Source organism: Lasioglossum baleicum, chromosome 6 (assembly GCF_051020765.1).
Source record: "Lasioglossum baleicum chromosome 6, iyLasBale1, whole genome shotgun sequence".
In the NCBI taxonomy this organism is placed as follows: Eukaryota; Metazoa; Arthropoda; class Insecta; order Hymenoptera; family Halictidae; genus Lasioglossum; species Lasioglossum baleicum.
In genome coordinates this window covers 17,579,797-17,599,206 of record NC_134934.1, presented here as the reverse complement: position 1 = coordinate 17,599,206, position 19,410 = coordinate 17,579,797, and the positions used below count along the sequence as shown (strand labels likewise).

General features: G+C 38.3%; 1 protein-coding gene across 3 annotated transcripts in view; it reads left to right on the top strand.

The window, feature by feature from the left end:
* The window catches only part of Ssh (Protein phosphatase Slingshot), a 109,499-nt gene that overhangs the window by 52,547 nt on the left and 37,542 nt on the right, over positions 1-19,410 (top strand). For all 3 annotated transcript variants that reach the window (XM_076426305.1, XM_076426306.1, XM_076426308.1), the window contains 2 exons: positions 9,813-9,991; positions 17,711-17,776. In XM_076426305.1, coding sequence (XP_076282420.1) covers positions 9,813-9,991; positions 17,711-17,776 — 245 coding nt within the window. The remainder of the gene's footprint in view (positions 1-9,812; positions 9,992-17,710; positions 17,777-19,410) is intronic.

The following is a 19,410-nucleotide window of genomic DNA, read 5'->3' as shown; positions in this document are numbered from 1 at the left end:
AACACAGTTTCCATATAACATGAATTAATCGCGTTACAGGAGGGTTGACTGTATTTGCTCGCCGAATGAGCCGAGCGTACACTGTCATCCTGACCGATTCCCTTCTTTTTTTATCGGTATCTAAATGCCAGTCACAAGGAATCTCTCGGAGATCGCTCGATCCTCCGAGCCACAAGGATCCCACGGAGGAATCGCGAAAGGCCATCGTGAAAGTATTTTGCGATCCGCGATATATGTAGTGCTCGCCGTGTGTACGTGTGGGTAAACGTTAGGTCTCGCGCGATGTCGTGAAACGAAAGCGAATCGTCGTCGGTAGACGTCGGGAGAAGGTAGAGAACACACCGAGCGAAAAGGTTTCCTGATCCCGGGTCTGTGTCTATCCTTTTTCCTTCTCCAACCGAATCAATCGATGATAAATTCGCGGAATCGCTTCGTTGCCCGCTGCAATCGAATCCTACGCGTACCATCTCACGATAATCTCGTAGACCGCTTTGGCAACGCGAATGTTGCTTCTGGGTGGGCGTGGTAGTTCGCCGCGAAAACACTGATCACGTTTCGACATTTCTGGATTGCCCAGCACGGTAATGCCCCGTGTTCTCTCTAAAAATTCTCTCTACTACCGACCAGAGTCGCCAGATTTTGTGTCCGTACTCTACCTTCCCCTTCTACGACGCTGCGCCCCACGCTTCCGCTGCGGCCCGGTCACATGACGCGTTTCGTCTCTGTCGTACATGTGCCACAATGTCACGTGACTAAGTACTGGATGGTGTCAGATGGTTCGCAACCTTCCTCATAAGCCTGAGAACAAACAGCTCTCCGGTGAAACAATTCTAATCTAATAACAAATCTGTTTTGTTCTTAAATATTTTTGATGAAATTTTTTACCAACATATTCGTCACATTTTTCCGAGTAAAATGAGACCAAGCAAGACATACTTCGGAGCATGTTTGCTCGTTTAATCCACGATACAGCAGAATCTCGATTATCCGAATCGATATTCTCCACAATTGAAATGTAAACAGTTCGATCTAAAGCGATTCACATACAACACGACTTATTGTCCACGGTGTATAAAGAGTAATGGTCATCCGTCCTAGGGGTGAATCTACACCTCTGGATCGTTGGACATTCGTAAAAGAAACTTGCTGTAAAATTGTTTACACCAAAGAAAATAGTTGTTTAAGTTTGTTTTTTACATCAACACCTTCTACTCATCGAGAAGGGAAAAAGTTTGAAAGGAACCATATGTCGTAAACGACTACTTATTAAGGTATAAGCTGTTGAAGTTTTTGAAAAATTTTATTGTGTGGAGTTATAGACGAAAACCTGTTACAGTAAATCATCTATAAACGCAAAAAGGCTGTACACGATAAACGCAAAAAAAGTATCTCCCCCACTTTAGAGCCTAGCGACGAATGTCGCTTTAAATTTCGTTTGTCTTTTTATACACCCTGTACAAATAATCCGATTAGTTCGGATAATCGAGGTTTTACTGTTTCGTGAATTAAACAAGCAAATACGACCCAAATTGTGTCGTGTTTGAAGTCGTTTTAATCAGAAAACTGTCACGAATATATTGCTGAAAGTTCCACAACAAAAATGATTAGTGACAAAACAGTTCTGTCATTGTTTCATTTACTCCATCCTTTTCTACATTCTTACGGATCAAGGTATAGAATCTGTTGTACACGATGTAAGTAACATTTCGGCCCCGAAGATTGTACGAACATCTACATTTGAACATTACTGTATTATAGATAAGTACAATTTTCAAGCTTCCTGCACTTGAATTTCTATTTATAAATTGTTTTATAAAGACACCGGAGCGCGTAGCGGTTGCAAACGAGAGCTTTTACGTTCGATACAACCGGACTCGTTGAATAATTGCGAAGTTAACACCTGAGGAACATGGAAAAAGCCGGGGACGAGTTGAAGTGGTCGGCAAAGCGCGACCTTGGCTAACTCGCCTCGCGTTAATCTTGGCTCGCCCTCTTCAAGGCCATACGCACTAAGATATTCGTACATCAGACATCGTTGTTGCTACGCTTTCGAGTGTCGTCTGAGTGCAGCAGGAATGTCTCGAGATGTTATCGTCCACCTAACTGCAAATCGTGCGTCGGCTGTATCAAACTCTCCCTCTCGATGCTCGGAGCAGTCGTTGGCTATTGCTTTTCCCTCTCGACGACCATAATCTCGCGCGACAGTCGATGCAAACGAGTCTTTTAACCCCTCGACGACATGCGACACATGCTCGAAGTCGCATTATGTATATTGTTCTACCCAACGATCAAAAGAAATAGTTGTTTTTTTAAAAAAAGAATTCTTCGCAAATTTATACTGTGGCCCTACAGTGCATGCAGTACAGAATACACAAAATACAAGAACGTCAATTTTACGTCGCTTTTTCGCGGGAAAAACGTTGAAAACAGCGGTTTTTATTTTTCTCACCACGGCGCGGCGCACGAATTTTCTCAACGTTAAAAAACGTTCTTACCATAATCTCCCTATTTTCCCCATATTTAATTTAAAAAAAGCTTTAATTTTAAAAAATTTCATCGCTCTACCTCATTTCTATCGAAAGTTCTTTGATTTTGTCTCCGATTTGGACGAAAGGTCCCACTGTGCGGCGTGCCTCGACAAAAAATCTGAAAGAATTGGTGAAAAGAAAAACACTACTTATAGCTACACACCGATAACAAAATAAAAAACAATACTGAAACCGTATTCTTCAGATCTTTAACTACGTCGGACAATAAAAATTGTCTATCAAATTTATAGATACTTTCGGCGCTACCGTTTCGATCAATTACTAATATAGCAATTTTGCAAAAAATTTTTATTCTTTCCTGACGTTTCGGTTCCGTTTTGAACCTTTATCAAAGGTGGAAATTTGCTTTTGCTATAATAACTTTATAATGTAAAAATTGACATTGAAAATTGATGTGTGCCAGTTGCTGGTTTGAAACATACTGACGAGCGCCGAAAGCATATATAAATTTGATAGTCAACATTTACGATCGATAATTGGAATTAGTTTAATAAAAATTGTACACGCAAAATGTTGAAATTGACGTTTTCCCGACATCTCGGGTCAAACACCCCACTGTACGCCGGATAATCAAAATTGCCGTCGGAGTAGGTACGTAGATTTTAATTGTTAGGCAGTTCGGACAGTTTTATTGGCTCGTTGTTTCTAGCAATCTTGTATCCCATATCGCAGCTTAGACACGTGTTGAATATATCTTCTCGGGCTGGAAGGTTGGCTGTGTACTAGTTTGTTAGTGTACACGATAGCGACCTGGGTCGTTGTATGTCATACGATTATGCGCGTAATGCTCGGATAAAACGCGAGGAGAAACGCAATCGTGTAACTGGTCCGAGATATCGATCGCGGAGCAAACGCGAGCCAGTATGCAGAGAGTGCATAAATCGCAGTTTGTGCTGATTTCCCTGGTCGATTCCACGCTCTTTGAATTTTGCGTTCAGCTATCCGCGGATCGATCGATAACCACGTAATGGCTTCCTCATGATCTCGAATTTTTTCCCTCGCGAACTTGAGACTTCGGCTACGGTGCAAGCTGTAATTTACTTAATTCCTCGCCGGGTGTGATTCTTGAGGTACGAAGAAAGATCCTTTTCTCCGGAAAATTAGCTATTAGGGGCTAACGAATTTAATTGGACGCTCTCTTTCCGGGCTCGAGAAGTTTGCGATCAGATGTTTCTTCAAATTATCCGAAAATTAATTAAAAAGATCTTCGCTGAACTTTGTTGTTGTTTAAAAATTGTTACTCTGTGAATAAATATCGTGTAAGTATCAAATGATTGCATAAGTTCGTGCCTGATTTTCGTAGACGTCGCAAACTGTACTGCACGGCGGAGTGTAAAACAATTATACAGGGTCATCCGTTTTTAAACGGCCAAACGTTAACCAGCTGTAGAGGATCCCAAATGGAACAACTTTTACCCCTATCACTTTTTTTTGTTTCGGCCTTGATTTCCAGATAATTGCAAAAAACCAGCATTTTTTGAGTTTACATAAAATTAAATATCTCAGGACTCCAATGATGAATCTTGATGGTTTTTCCTTTGTTTAGTTTAAAATAAGTAGGGGCATCTTTTTCATTGAATAAACTTTTTTGTATGACCTTCGGATCATGGTTTTTTTGGCGTGGGCATACCGTGGAGTCTGAAAGAAATAAGTTGGAAAGTGGCGGTGTGCTCCACGCCAAAAAAACCACGATCCGAAGATCATACAAAAAAGTTTATTCAATGAAAAAGATGCCCCTACTTATTTTAAACTAAACAAAGGGAAAACCATCAAGATTCATCATTGGAGTCCTGAGATATTTAATTTTATGTAAACTCAAAAAATGATGTTTTTTTGCAATTATCTGGAAATCAAGGCCGAAACAAAAAAAGTGATAGGGGTAAAAGTTGTTCCAGTTGGGGTCCTCTACAGCTGGTTAACGTTTGGGCGTTTAAAAATTACCCTGTATGTATTCGGTTGTTGCAAATGAAATGGCCGTGTTGAATCTTTAACTTAAACTTTTATTTTACAAGCTTTATTCATATTCCATTAATTGAAATAATTTCCATCGACATTAATGCACTTCTTCCTTCGTGATACAAGTGCCTCGATGCCTTTCTGGTAGAAATCTAATAAACGTGAGGCTATCAATTCATCAAATGCAGTTTTTACAGCACGTTCTTCTTTGAACATTTTTCCATTCAAAAAGCCATCTAGGCACTTGAAAAAATGGCAACCAACCAGCAGGTTCAATTGCAACAATGTAATTGATTAAAAAAGCTGTATTCTTTAATTTATTCGTTAAATTTTATTTTCAAAGCGGGTATGAACTTATGCAATCATCTAATATTAAGGTTTCAAGTAAAAGTACTAGCAAAAATTATATTTGAGAATTAATTATTTGTGCAAATAATGTTTTGGAAGTCTTTGTATTTCCAATAACATTTAAAATAAATATCTTTCAATCCCAAAAATGTTGTACCTTCTTGAAGGGGGCGATTCCCGAGGCGATTTGAAACAACTTTTTCCTTTGCGAAGATGTTCTCCGCGGCTTTGTTAAGGAGTTAATAACGAAAAATACTGACCAATTAGAGCGTAGTTGCAACGGATGGGTCCCGCCTCGGCGACAGTTTCCACTGAACGTGGCGTACGCATTGGCTGAGCCGGGAATGTGTCTGTTGTAGCCGCGCTCTGATTGGTCCGCGTTTTTCGTTAATAACTCCTTAACGAAGCTGCGGATAACATTTTCGCAAAGGAAAGAGTTGCTTTAAATGACTCGAAGAATCATATGTTTCAAGGAAGTACAACATTTTTGTTGTTGTTCGTACAGTGTGCAGTATAAAATTTTCATAGCATAGTTTATCTGTTTTTATAAAAAATTTCTTTACAACTGTTTCGCAAAGGTTTCCTAGCTCGTTAAATTTTGTTTCGTTTTAAGCAGAGTCTTTTTTGAACAGAGTTATACAATTTGAAAAATATTTTAAGAAATTACTTGACAATTCGATAAGAAAACAAGGTTTTTGCTATTTTTAAGTAAGTTTTGTTACCGTTTGGCTATAAAAAAGATATTTGCTGGTGTGTTTTCTAATTTAGATCGTCGAACTATGTTGTGACAAGACAAATAGGTGAGTCACCCGATAATTGCGGGACATTTACATAATTTTTTAAATTAGTGTAGATGGTTTTACGTCGGACAGTATGTCAGATTATTACACTCCATCAGCTCATTACAGCGCGGAAGGAAGTAGATGCAATTTATGGTGTCCCATAAGGAGACGTAGAGAGAACGTCCTAATTAACCACGTAATAGGGTTAAACGTGGATAATTGCCGAGCCTGTAAGTACGGTATTCCAACAGGCTAACGTGCCACCATACTAAACACACATTTATTGGTATATTTATCCATAGAACTTTTCTTCGACGGACCAATACGTTGTAGCGAATATTTTTATACTCAATTTTTTAGTCGCAGATATCTTTTTTAGTATACAGGGTGTCCCAAAAGCGTTGTACTTCCTTGAAAGGTGTGACTCCTGAGGTCATTCAAAGTAACTTTAATATTAAGGTTCGCGAAAACCTTCGCGAAAGAAGGAAAATCAGAGAAAGAAAGGTGTAAATGAAACGGCGTGTTTTCCTTTATTTATTTAATATTTATTTAATTAATTTAAGAAACGCAAACCAACCAGAGCGCGGCTACTGCGGAGGAAATTCGGCTCGGCCACGCCCCGCTTAGCGGGACCTGTGCTCTGATTGGTCCGTGATTTTTGTTAATAACTCCTTGACGAATCCGTACATAACATTTTTGCAAAGGAAAAAGTTTGTTCAAATGACCTCAGGGATCACACCCGTTTCAAGGAAGAACATTTTTGAATAAATTGATAAATTTACATTGAAACAATCAATTTTTTCAATAAAAATACAGCTACACTGAATTCTTATTATGAGACCAATCGAAATCTATGTATAGAAGCAACGAAAGGTAAATACATGCACAGATCTTTGGGAAATCGATTGCTCAGGACTCAACCCGCTCGAATATTTCTGGCAATGATAACGCGGTCGATATCAGCCGGATCAGGGAACACCCGTCAAATTACATGAAAGTTACGGTTCTGCAACTGTACTCTGCGGTGTCGTTAACCCTGAAGCAACTTCTGTTTCGTCTCTCCAGACGACTACGTGATAGTGATCTCCGGTCAAGTGTACGAGTTGATATTAAAATTTCGCGACGTCTTCATTGCCGTATCTCTGCCTTTTCGTATTGCGTCCAGTACATTTCAGCGTTACCCAGACGCGTCCTGGTTTCAACCATAATTTCTAGTTGATGAATCACGAACCACGGTCTTCGAAAAAGTTCTATTTTTGTTTTGTAAAAATATTTGATTTGTATAGTGTTTTGTATAACGGAGATGATAAATATATAAATAATGTACATAATATAATACATTGTAATATAAATAATATAGTAAATAATACATACATATGTATAAATAGTGAAGATACTATAGTCTACATAAAATTATTTTCACTGACATAACAAACTATACCTCAACGTTTTTACTTGTGTTTGTTTATAGTCGCATCAAAATTGAAATTGCTGCAAGGTATTTTAACAAACTATAACATTTCTAATTCAGTGTCCAATAATACCTATGCATTTATAAAATATCTTATTCGACAGATAAATAAAAGTTGCAATAAAATTTTATAAGTTTTTGTATGTTATTTTCAATATATGACAGATTTTAAAGATTTTCGAAGAAATATTTGGTTGGCAAATAAGGTCGTTCGGTTTTTGTAATTTATTCCACTGTAAAAAACCGAACGAACTTATTTGCGAACCCAATAATTTGCTCATACAATTGAAAATGACGTCAAGTTTTGCAGTCTGGTCGTAATTCATATAATGCATATAGAAAATGCACATTTTCATTAACGGTGGGGGTAAATAAACTAAGATCATTGTGATGTGTGGACAGTAGAAGAACTTTTACAAATTCTTACGTTTACGAAAATCAGTTGCATTAATTCCTTGGAAAGTGACCGGAGAACTGGAATGCGTCTATTGACTAAGACTTGTGATTCACGCAATGAAATTGCGTGGCCAGCGCAATGTCGAAATTTGTGAAGGTGATTAGCTAGTTGCCTTTAAAAGTATTTACAAGAACTGTTGGCTAACAATGTTGAAGTTAATACTCCGGTCAATTAGTCTGTAATTGTTTCAATAAAGTCTAGTTATACAATAAAATTATGCAATAAAGCTATTTTGCACAGTTCTTGAATAATCTTCAATAAATCATCTTTCGATGCGTTGTTTTCTTGAAATCTTTTTACTTTGAATATTGTATTACTTAATAATAGAGAATATTTATGCAAATACAAATTTTATGTGTAAGTTGCAAGTCATAGAAATCAAATAGAAACTTCTTTCTTTCTTTTATAATTGCAATATTCTCGAATTCTATTAGTTTTCCAACCATTTTAAATTTCACCAACTCAATTTTGCTGTAAACGCGTAAATCCGCAGTCATTAGAACTAAAGGGTATATAAAATACTTTCCAAATAATTATATGTTCCATTTAATTCCATGCGTACGGTAGCATATTTCGAAAGGGATTAAGGTTATAAAAAAATTGTTTGGTTTTAAGGGACACATTCTGCAGTATCTGTTGGTGGAATAATGGCAAAGATATCAGGGTCAAGTAATTTTTTAAAAAATGGTACCATATATCTTTTTGATTTTATCATTTAGATATATTATTATTATTATGTATGCAGTTATATATTTGATGTCATTTTGCCAAGATTGAAAACAGTTGGAAGATATGTCTTCCAGGAATACTTGTTGCAAAGTTAAAAACAGTCGTAGTATAGTTAAATGGCGAAGCGTTCACATACATTTCTTTTTGTTACGTTTTTTCTTATAATAAGAGAGTCTACGATATTTATACACCTCGTTACACTTCATGTAATCGTGCCTACATATGCAGTACTGGAAACATTTCTTGCATCACTTGAGTATCGAACACGTTATCTTTTACACCTCACCTGGTATTACTATTTGCAAGTCACATGGAACGGGTATTCATTGCATACATATACATATGTGTGATTCACTTTCTTCGATAAAATGGATGACACCTCATCTAACTGATACAATAATTATGCGTATACTTAAAAACAACGTAATTAACGTTACCAGTGTTGTAAATTACACTGGGCTGTTTATTTTTCCATCACTCAAGTCATAAAAATGACTAAGAAAATTCACAATTAACAAAACGGTATGCATAATATACTATTTAACTGTATACAGGGTGACCGAAAATGTGCAAGAACCTTAAAGGGGGTGGTTCCTGAGGTCGTTTGAAGTAACTTTTTCCTTGGCGAAAATTTCCGTTTCGGCTCTGTTAGGAGTTACAGTAAATGTATAAACGCAAATGCCTTGGGGGGATTCGTTTGCATTTATCGTAGACGGGACACTATTTTTTTAAGCTGCAAAGGCCGAGCTGAACGCACAGGAGGACAGCGCGTGTAAAAAGAGACCGCGTCTCTCCGCGTCTCTTTCTTTGCAATATGCCATACGCTGTCCTTCCTTGCGCCCGAAACGTGCATCGTCAATTAAACCACTAAATACAGTCGAAATTATATCGTGTTTGGTCTCTTTTTAATCAGAAAAATGCCACGAATATATTAATGAAAGTTTCACAAAGAAATAAGTAATAATGAAAAAGATTAAATATTGGTGTTACATTGTGAGGACGCACGGGCCTTTAAACTGTGCCGAGGACTACGACTCTCAGCGTCGCATTAGTAGTGGTTCACACGAATATACCCGAGCCAAGATCAGATTATGTACTACAGTGGAGGGGATATTTTTTCCGTTTATCGTGTACAGCCTTTTTGCGATTATAGTGGATTTACTGTACTAACAAAAAACACGGACCAATCAGAGCGCGGCTGCAGCGGATGGATACCGGCTTGACGACAGGTCCCGATGAGCGTGACGTTGGCATTGGCCGAGCCGGAATTCGTCCGCTGTAGCCGCATCCTGATTGGTCCGCGTGCTCGGTTAATAAGTACTTAGCAAAGCCACTGAGAGCATTTTCGCAAAAGAAAAAGTTACTTCAAATGATCTCAGGAACCACCCCTTTCAAAGAAGTATGTACATACATTTTTGGGACAGCTTGTGGATTGATTGATGGCTCCTTGCGAGAGTGCGCCGCAGTCACAAGAATTAGAAAGAATGTTTAAAAAGTGAATCGAAATATTCTGATTTCAGGCCGTGAAGCTCGAATCGGTGCACCAAGGAAGAACGAGGTATCTGGTCGTTGTGTCATGCACAGGAAGACAGAATGCCGAAGAGAGTTGCCTGCTGGGTATCGACTGTCACGACAGGGCGACTGTTGGTCTTGTACTGCGAGTCCTAGCCGACACTGCCATTACACTCGACGGCGACGGGTATGTTGATTGTTTCCACATTTCTATCGCATTCTATTGGGTACTTGAATCACTTTCTCTCGTTTATTAATAAATGTCGGGATTAATAGTACGCGTGTGTCATTTGAAATGGTTGTGGCATTACGGTGGCTCTTGTTTTCGACTTTCGAATTTCTTTTTACGCTACTCCCCAGGGTTATTTCACATAATTAAAAAGAAATCTGAGTAAAGTTTGAGCACTCTAGGGTAACGGGAAAACGTGCCCCAAGGCACCGACCGGTGATTATTGTATAATTTAAAAATATCTATGGTACATGGTTAAACACTTTTTAATGGAACCTTCAATAGCAACAGCAATTTTCATTGTGAACTAACAAGTCACCCTCAATAACGTCATCTAATAGTTTCATTTAAGATTGCAGTGTAAAAGAAAATTTCTATGCTTTCTTATTTTCTTTTTTCTATGCTTTTCTTATTGAAAATCCTATTAATAGGCTTCCGGTAGGTAAAGTGTTAATTTAATGCTCACAATAATTTAATGCTCATAAAATCGTTTCTTTCGAATATCTTCTAAACTATTTACCGCGTCGAAAAATATGTTAGACACGAACGCCTGTACATCTGGGCAGGTTGCGTCTTTTATGTCCTACTACAGTTTTTGGTAAAACAATCGGGTTTCGAAAAAATTGAGAAACATGTCAGACCAAAATCCAATTGTTACATAGTGCTTGTTATTTCAACATTATATGGAATTCATTCAGTGTTAATATCCTTTTCCTTTAGATATCTCGAAACAAGAACTATGTATATGAATTAGACCACTTTCATAATTATTGAAAAAAGAATTGAAAGTTGAGGCTTGTTTCCATTCGCGTTTAATTACATTGGCACAGGATGTCGGTGCTTAACCAGACATTGACTGGAAAGTAGAGGAAACACTTGAGAGGTAATATCGATGGTAGTGCCCATAAAGAATCATAATTACAAAATTTTCTAGATGCCCCATTGTAAGTTTATAAGCAGGCAATACACACAGGAAGTTGTACACTCGAAAAATAGTTATTTAACGACATCGCTGATTATTTCTAGTAATTACAACGGCAATTTCACTTGTATACTGAAAGACGTTAATGGTTGGTTTCGTTAGACACTTGCTATTTTCTGTGTGCATCTAGATACACAGTAAAATATTTATTTCTCTCTAATCATATTGTAGTAATGGTGTATTTTTTGTTAGAGAAATTATGAATGAAACCGTGTTAGAAACACTGATTATTATATTAAAATGGCAAATGACACCGGAGGTCTCACCTAAGGACATTTCGCGTTGCTATTTGAGGAACTTACGGAGGTTTGTGATACGCAAAGCACCTACATATTCTCCACCTGCATGAATAATAACTTCCAGAATAGCCTGATAATCCAAAAATAGACTTCACGGTGACTTTCGAAATTATTGTGATCCACCTTAAATTGTTTGTTCTACTTAATTTTGTCTGCTCTTTATTTAAAAAATCAGATACAAGTCTGTGGCCTGTTCCGTCTATCCCAATCAAGTATTAGCTTACGAAATGAACTGGCTTTAACCTATCTCACGAGAAGAACGTCGGAACGAAAAGATCGTCTTTTATGTTGTACAACTTTTTCTCGTAACACAAACGGCTTTCGAGAAAATTGAGAAAATGTTAATAGTAAATTGTAAAATCATTTTTCTCGAATATCTTCTAAACTATTTATCGAATTGAAAAATGTGTTAGACAAAACCTGTTGATCTGCACATTCCGCGCCTTTTATGTTGTAAAACTTTTTCTCGTAACACAAACCGTTTTCGAGAAAATTGAGAAAAAATGTTAATGGTAAATTGTAAAATCGTTTTCCTCGAATATCTCCTAAACTATTTATCGATGAACATTTTAAAATTAATCTCACCTATACATGGAAACCGTCGACTGTGCGACTCAATAATGATCAACGGCGATCCGCGAGTCTTAATCGAAGAGCAGAGAAAGCGATCGGGATTTTACAGGTTATCAGATATTTACTGACGCAGATAGTTCCGCACTTTCTCCTCGGTTCATTGCTACCCTATTCCGCAGCAAGTAAGCGAGCAAGGAAAAACATAGCCGGACAAATCGCTCGGGTCCGGGTCCGACTTGCAATTAAGCCTGCCCCTCGATGCGTAACAAGGTTTTCGATCCCGCGAAAAAAGACCGGAGCAGCCTCCAGCAGCTTTCAGTCGTCGGTGAGTCATTAGCGAGGCACGCGATCGGCAATTAGGCGAGCAAAACGCTGCGCGAAACGGTGCATCGAGCGCATATCGACAAACGAACGCACTGGCTACCGCGAAAAGGTGAACGCGAAGGTCAGCGCCACTCTCTTTTGCCGGAACATACGGGCGTAGGGAAATGGAGCGCGTTACCGTAAGCCATGTTAGAGCAAGGTACTTGACAGGTGAACATCAAGGTCACGGTGGAAGGTCGTGTCAGCTGTTCCGAAGCCATCAAGCCGGGTCATGCCGTTTGACCGAGCTTCATCTTCCTCGGAATGGTTATCAGGGCATCATACCGCACTGCTGAGGAATAATAAATGTCGATGAATATTGAAGCACTGTAATTGGGCCCTTTGACAGCGTAGAGTGATATTAGCTATCGTACACTTTTCAACCCCCTTTGTACCACGCTTATATTAGCTTGCCGAGTTGTCGTTGTTGTATGCGTCAAATCTTGTAATCGAATTTTAAACCACTTCCCGATGAGCTAGAAACTTTAAACTTTAAACGTAGCTGAGAACTGTATGCCAATGCAATATTAAAACAACAAATTAAAAAAAACTGTGCGTTCAGGAGAAAAAATTTTAATATTAACCGTCACACCTCGTCGCGCGACGCTCGGCAGTACGTCATCGCGTTCAGCGATCCCCACTCCGCGCGCCAGCGCTTCCTACTCCACTACGCGTTCCCACTCTGACTCATCCCCACTCCACTGACCCGCTCGCACCGAAGGAGCTCAGTGTCAGTGCTTCGATTGAGCCCAACTTTTAAAATGCGTTTTTGATTTCATAATTTTATTAGGTCAATCGGAAAGTTCCGTCCGTTTTTTTTTTACAAAAAGTATAGCTTTATTTAAGAAACAAAATGAAAAAGTACATTAATAAAAATATTGTCCATCATTAGCGATTACTTTTTTTTCGTCATCTTTCGGGCAGCAAGCGAAATCCGCGACGATAGAATGAGCCTGAATATAACTGACGTATTCAACGACCTATTTTATTATGACCTTGAGTCCATAATTCTTTTGCTGCAACAATTTTTTCTGACTTTTCGGGACAAATAGCCCACCATCCAGGTGCCCGTGATAACCAGTCTCTGAATACGTGTGCATTTGCCATTTTAGAGTCCAGGTTTATGGTTGTATGGTTCTTTTTACGTGAAATGCAACAATTTAAGTCTACATAACTTGCTGAGAATCGGAAACCGTGTACAGTAAAGTCGCGTTCACTGTTCGCGATCGGGTACACGATCACTGTCCATTTCCCACCCACCCCACAGTCATGCTGTCCTTCTCTACGTTCGGCTTTCTTTTGAACTCTCGGCACGGTCGGCGCGGTAGACGCAGTCATAAAAAAATAATGTCGGTACGCGATCACTGTCCGTAGCTGGATAAAATGGTTAACATGTCCTTGGACCAAAATAAATGACTATTCGATAGAGCACTGAGAAAAAAGATCGTTCCATCTCCACTGTGCGATGTTGCATCTCACCCGCGAGGATTTACCGTACAGTTCCGTGTAGCGCGAGGTTGCACAACAGATTATTAAAAACACAAACTACCGGTGTTACACGGTGGTTATCCTTACTAGATCGAACCGATGTTGTCCCGTTTTCTAGGCAAGCTGCGCCACGCTAACAACCGAGTAGAGCGTCGTCCAGTTGCTTCTGAAAGGTAGCCATAAGATGTCTGCGTCCGTTCCAGCATGTCCCCCGCTTGCCGCATGAGAGGTCGGGGATTACGTTTGGCGATGCAAAACACAAGGAGGCGCTTCTTCTCTTGGCTTACACCGGGAACATGCGTGACTCGTAATGACGCAAAGTACCGTTCTGACCAAGGGAAAGCGCGCTGATCGCGGGGAATTGTAAGAAGTTTACCGGAAACCGGCCGCCGAACTTGTACCTCGAAGAGCGCCGGCTCATGGTGCACGGCGTTATTCGCGTGGCTTTGCACCGGTTAGGCCTTTACATAATGCGTAATTAACGGTTATGCTGGATGTACAGAGCGTGTTGTAACGCGTTGCCAGCCTGTGTGTATGTATGCGGTTGCGTTAGCGTTCCGATCTCGGAGCAGTTTGCTCGGCCGCGTGACGCCGATCGCCGCCTCGAACAGCGAAATCGAGACTTTGAATAATTGCCGTCTGCCAACAAAAAAAAACCATACACAAGTAAACCAACAGAGAGCCACGTCGATGGAGAGAGACCAAAGGGGACTCCGCGCGTTGCGTTCGTTCTGCTGGCTTGCACAATTTCAATTATCTTCGCGGTGATGGTAGGTCGCGTTTCTTCACAATCAATGGTCATGAGAACCAACGACACAGATTCGGAAAATGTATTTCTAACGCGTTTGATGGCCGTACATTCCCCTGCAACACTGCACGGGAATATCTTCATGAAAAGAAATGTGACGACAATTTTTTTTTCACTATTCCTTTGTTGAAGTTTTTCCGACGTATTTGCGACATTTTTCTGTTTCAAATGAGCCCAAACATCACAAAATTCGGAGCATAATTGCCTGTTTTATTCAGGATTTAGTAGATCCTCGAATATCCGAACCGACGATATCGGATTCTTTCGAACGAAAGTTTTACTGATGCATTTGCGACATTTTTCTGTTCAAAATGAGCCCAAATAGCACACAATTCGGAGCGTAATTGCTTGTTTTATTCAGGATTTAGTAGAACCTCGAATATCCGAACCGACGATATCGGATTTTTTCGAACGAAAGTTTTACCGATGCATTTGTGACATTTGTCTGTTCAAAATGAGCCCAAACATCACACAATTCGGAGCATAATTGCTTGTTTTATTTGCGATTTAGTAGAACTTCGAATATTCGAACTGATGATATCTGATTTTTTCGAACGTAAGTTTTGCCGACGCATTTGTGACATTTTTCTGTTTAAAATGAGCCCAAACATCACACAATTCGGAGCATAATTGCTTGTTTTGTTCAGGATTTAGTAGAACCTCGAATATCCGAACCGACAATCTCTGAATTTTTCGATCAAACTTTACACTATCGTTTCAAAATTTTCAACTCGTATTTATATCTCATAAAACCTCGAAACACACGAGACAACAAGTGACACGTTGTCGTAAATAGCAGTTTTAATTAAATACGAGCCGTTATAGAAAATATATGATAAACGCTTATTATTTGAGCAATTTGTTGCTTACCGCTCTTATCATATATTTACACGATACAATCTGTGTTTTACTAAAATTTAATTTCTATTTGATTTTGTGCGCATACGTTTTCGTTGCTGGCACCATCGCGTGCAATTTTAATGGGATAAAGTACGAATATGGAACACTAATTGATGCGAGCTGAACGTGCAAGATTTAATCTTGATTGTAACAACGCTTGTATAAATTACACGTTTTATTCTATAATTATTAGACGCATCACGTTCGCGCATTATGATCACGTATGGTCATCCATCATGTCGTCATTTCGATTTTCATTGACCAGTGTCGACAGCGATGAGAATAAAATTCTATACTCTTACATTTTTCCCCGTAAAAATATTTACGTAAAGTCTCGCGGTCTACGAGTGATTTATCGCGTTTGTTATTTAAACAAATGCCGGAAGTGGCCGGCGTTTCATGAATTTCGCTGCCGCCCTGAACGTGTTGACATAGTTCTACAGATAAATCCCAAGTGAACAGCCAATTTCTCTTTGCATAACATGGAATAGCGATTGCAGTGGGCATTCAATGTAAATGCACTGGAATTTGAATGATGATGAATTTTAATGTTTGAAATTAATCTTTCTCGAAAGCTCCACGGACACTTTTCTGGAGAATGTTGAACTTCGTCAACCAATTTATTGAATATTGATTCTTCATCATTGATTCGGTGATTGATCAAATTATTAGATCCATTTTTCAAACAAGTTTACAGGAAAGTATTAGGGGTCTCATAACGTTTCTAACGTTTTATGCATGTTACGAGAGACTTCAGAGTCAGGCATGTTAATTGGTTAAAAAGTCATAGTAATTTTCCGAACGTAACGTAACTTCGCGAAGTACCGCAAGTAGAAGTAAGGGGCAGTAGAAATAAGCAAGAAGCACTGAAGAACATGTGTTAGAAATGACCCGGTGCGAATAATTAAGATTGCTTCACAAGAAATGATAGGTGTTCGAAGATTTTGTGGAGTAAAAATTAATATTCATTGTAACAGTCTGCGTGGAGATATTCTAATTTTAACCCTGTACTGGTATGTATAATTACTAGACTGGGGATCGTTATGCAAAATAAAAATTGTCTTCATAAATTGTAAACATAGAAGCCAAATAGAAATGTAATTTTTTCTCTGGTGATATAATTAACACTAAACCTGCCACGAGGGATCAAATGACCCATTTTAGATTTTTTATTTGACAATAATTGAAATTGTAAAGATGTTTTCATGGGAATTTATTGAATATATTTTCTGAAAATATAAATAAATTTAATCTTGTTATTTTTATAATACCAGACACATTAGTCACTTTTGATGGTCGGTAGGTTTAGTGTTAAATTAGGCTGAAGCGAGTAAATTGATATTTTTAAATCCTTCCGAGCTGTCCACTGCTTTAAATTGCAGATACTCATTTTTGCCATGAATGCATAAAATCCGCAGTCTAGTAATTACGCCCTATGCATATTTTCAATGCAAAATGTAACGAAAAAACGTTGGCTGAAATTTTATATAAAAATTGAATTGAATACATCAACATTTTCTGTGAATAAATATCACAGAGATAGTATTCCTAAGAGAACTTTGGAAATTTGCCATTCGGCAATTTTTATCATTGCCAGAAAAATAGCGTTCGAATGAGCAAGAAAATTTATTATATGCCAAAATAATTTCCTATCAAAGATAATGTTTGGATTATTATTTTGTTTTCACGTTCTGTTAAACATAGCAAATTTTTCTAACCTAAACGTGTTGTATTTAATTAAAAACTAAGCGATTTCATTAAAGTTGTAATTATTAGCAAATTTTATTCTTTAACTTGCTCCACAACGGGACAAATAAATGAAAAAATATAAAAAACCTATCACAATATTTTTATTTTAAAATTAGAGCTTTGAAATTTCACAATAAACTACGCGTTAAAGATGAGAATATCTTTCTTCAAAATCGGAACGTATAACCCCGGTCTACCCTACTTAAATATTATATAAGGGAAACACACACACACACACGCAGCTTTGGAGCATTTGTCTCGAAGATGTATTCCATACCTGTAGGATTCGAAGGAACATACAGGCCGAGTGAGAATGTAACAAGCTAAGCGCGATCGAAAATAGCATCGAGCTACTTGTAAGTAGCCGCAACGGGGAAGTTAGGTCGTTTCGGCTGGCAATAAAATAGCTCGTCGATACGATCGGTTCGCCACCCTACATAAGGCGATCCACGTGGCCTTCCGCAGGTTTCGAGAGACCCAACTTTTCATACTTTTCCCCTTTTTTTCTGTTCCAGAGGCTTCAGCGTCAGCGTTTGCAGTCGACAGCACATTTTCAAGCCGGTCTCCGTGCAGGCTATGTGGTAAGTCAAGTTTTTCAACAAACATTAGCGATGGGAGGAAGTTGAACGTGAAGTTGCACGTGAATCGGAACCATTTTGAATATCCAACTTTCTTTCCACGAGTTTTGAATACTGTTCACGAGAAATGGCACCGCAGTCATTGTTACATATGCGTCGTCCCATAAGTAACACGAATTTTATTTTATATTATTTTTCGAAGGTGAAATGCGCAGAGGAATCATTACAATAATTAATTACAATACTAATATAATTGTAGACAATGATGGAAAATATGTATACATGGAGCACTAATGGTTGTGATTCTCGTATTGTACGTTCTAAAAATATGAAAACAATTACTTACGAGATAATCTGATAGTTGCAATGTTTTCGGTACAGAACACACATTCTAATAATTTAATTGAATTTATTTATGCGACGAATCCTTGCGAGTACACACATTATACATATAAACTTCAGAGCAAAACTTATACAAAATCATCATGATAGGATAAAATACTCCCGAGTAGTAGAGATTAGAAGTGAAAAAGAAAATTCAAGGGCTATGGAATGGGTACAAACTATTGGGTTGGCAAGAAAGTAACTTCGGTATTTTAAGGTGAAATACAGCCCAATTTTTCATTCAAGTAATGAACTTTAATGAATAAGATATTTTCCCTTTTGTTCGATGATCTTTTGCCAGAAAGAATAAATAAGAAAATATTTTATTGATTAAAAGTTCATCGCTTGAATAAAAAAATTCGGTTTTACTCCACTTTTAATTCGTACGGTGGTAAGCAGAGTACAAGTAACATCGCAGTGACTATAATAAATCCTGACTTATCAGTAGACTGCGGATCTTTATCCATTTATGGCTTCCGAAAATTTTCAAAAAATGCTACAATATAAAATTCGACAGAATTTGGTACAATATTGATTTGTTTCGGACCTGCAAAGGCAACTGCAACTGGAAATAAAATTCGATTTTATGTATTCCACTTCCTTAAAATTCGTTTAGCAAAAATTGCAAGTTGCATAAACATCCGCAGTCTACTTATCAGTCACGCGTTCAATTAACAAAATTGATTAGATTTCCTGCTGGTGTGGCACTTAACGTGGTAATTTAGTGTATCAAGTGTAAAATTGAACTCTATTTGCGACATACTCCATCCCATCGTCAGCGGACACGTCTAACGCAAATCAATGCGTACGTTTTCGAAACGAACAGGACAGAGTGGACAGACATATAGGCGTTCGTTTCGTTACACCGGAGAAATTCATGTACACCTATCATTCCCTAAGTAATCGATTCAATTGAGTAGGAACGATCGTTGCCGTATGCCTAATAACCGTGACTAATAAATAACTTCGTGTAATTGCAACGGATGGTCCGAGACGACACCCACGTAAGACGTATAGGGTCAGCCGACGTCGTACGAAAGGGTTCATCCCACGTACACTGTCGTTCGCAAGAATTAGGACACTTAGGGAACCGAAGCAGATGAGAAAAATTGCTAGGAAACTATGAAACTTTAGAAATATACCACCCCTTTAATTAAACTGTAAGCAACTTTGATATGATCTATTTTATACAATTATATATCTCAACCCTTATATATTCCTCAGGGTGAAAATTCACCCGTTAATTTTTTTTA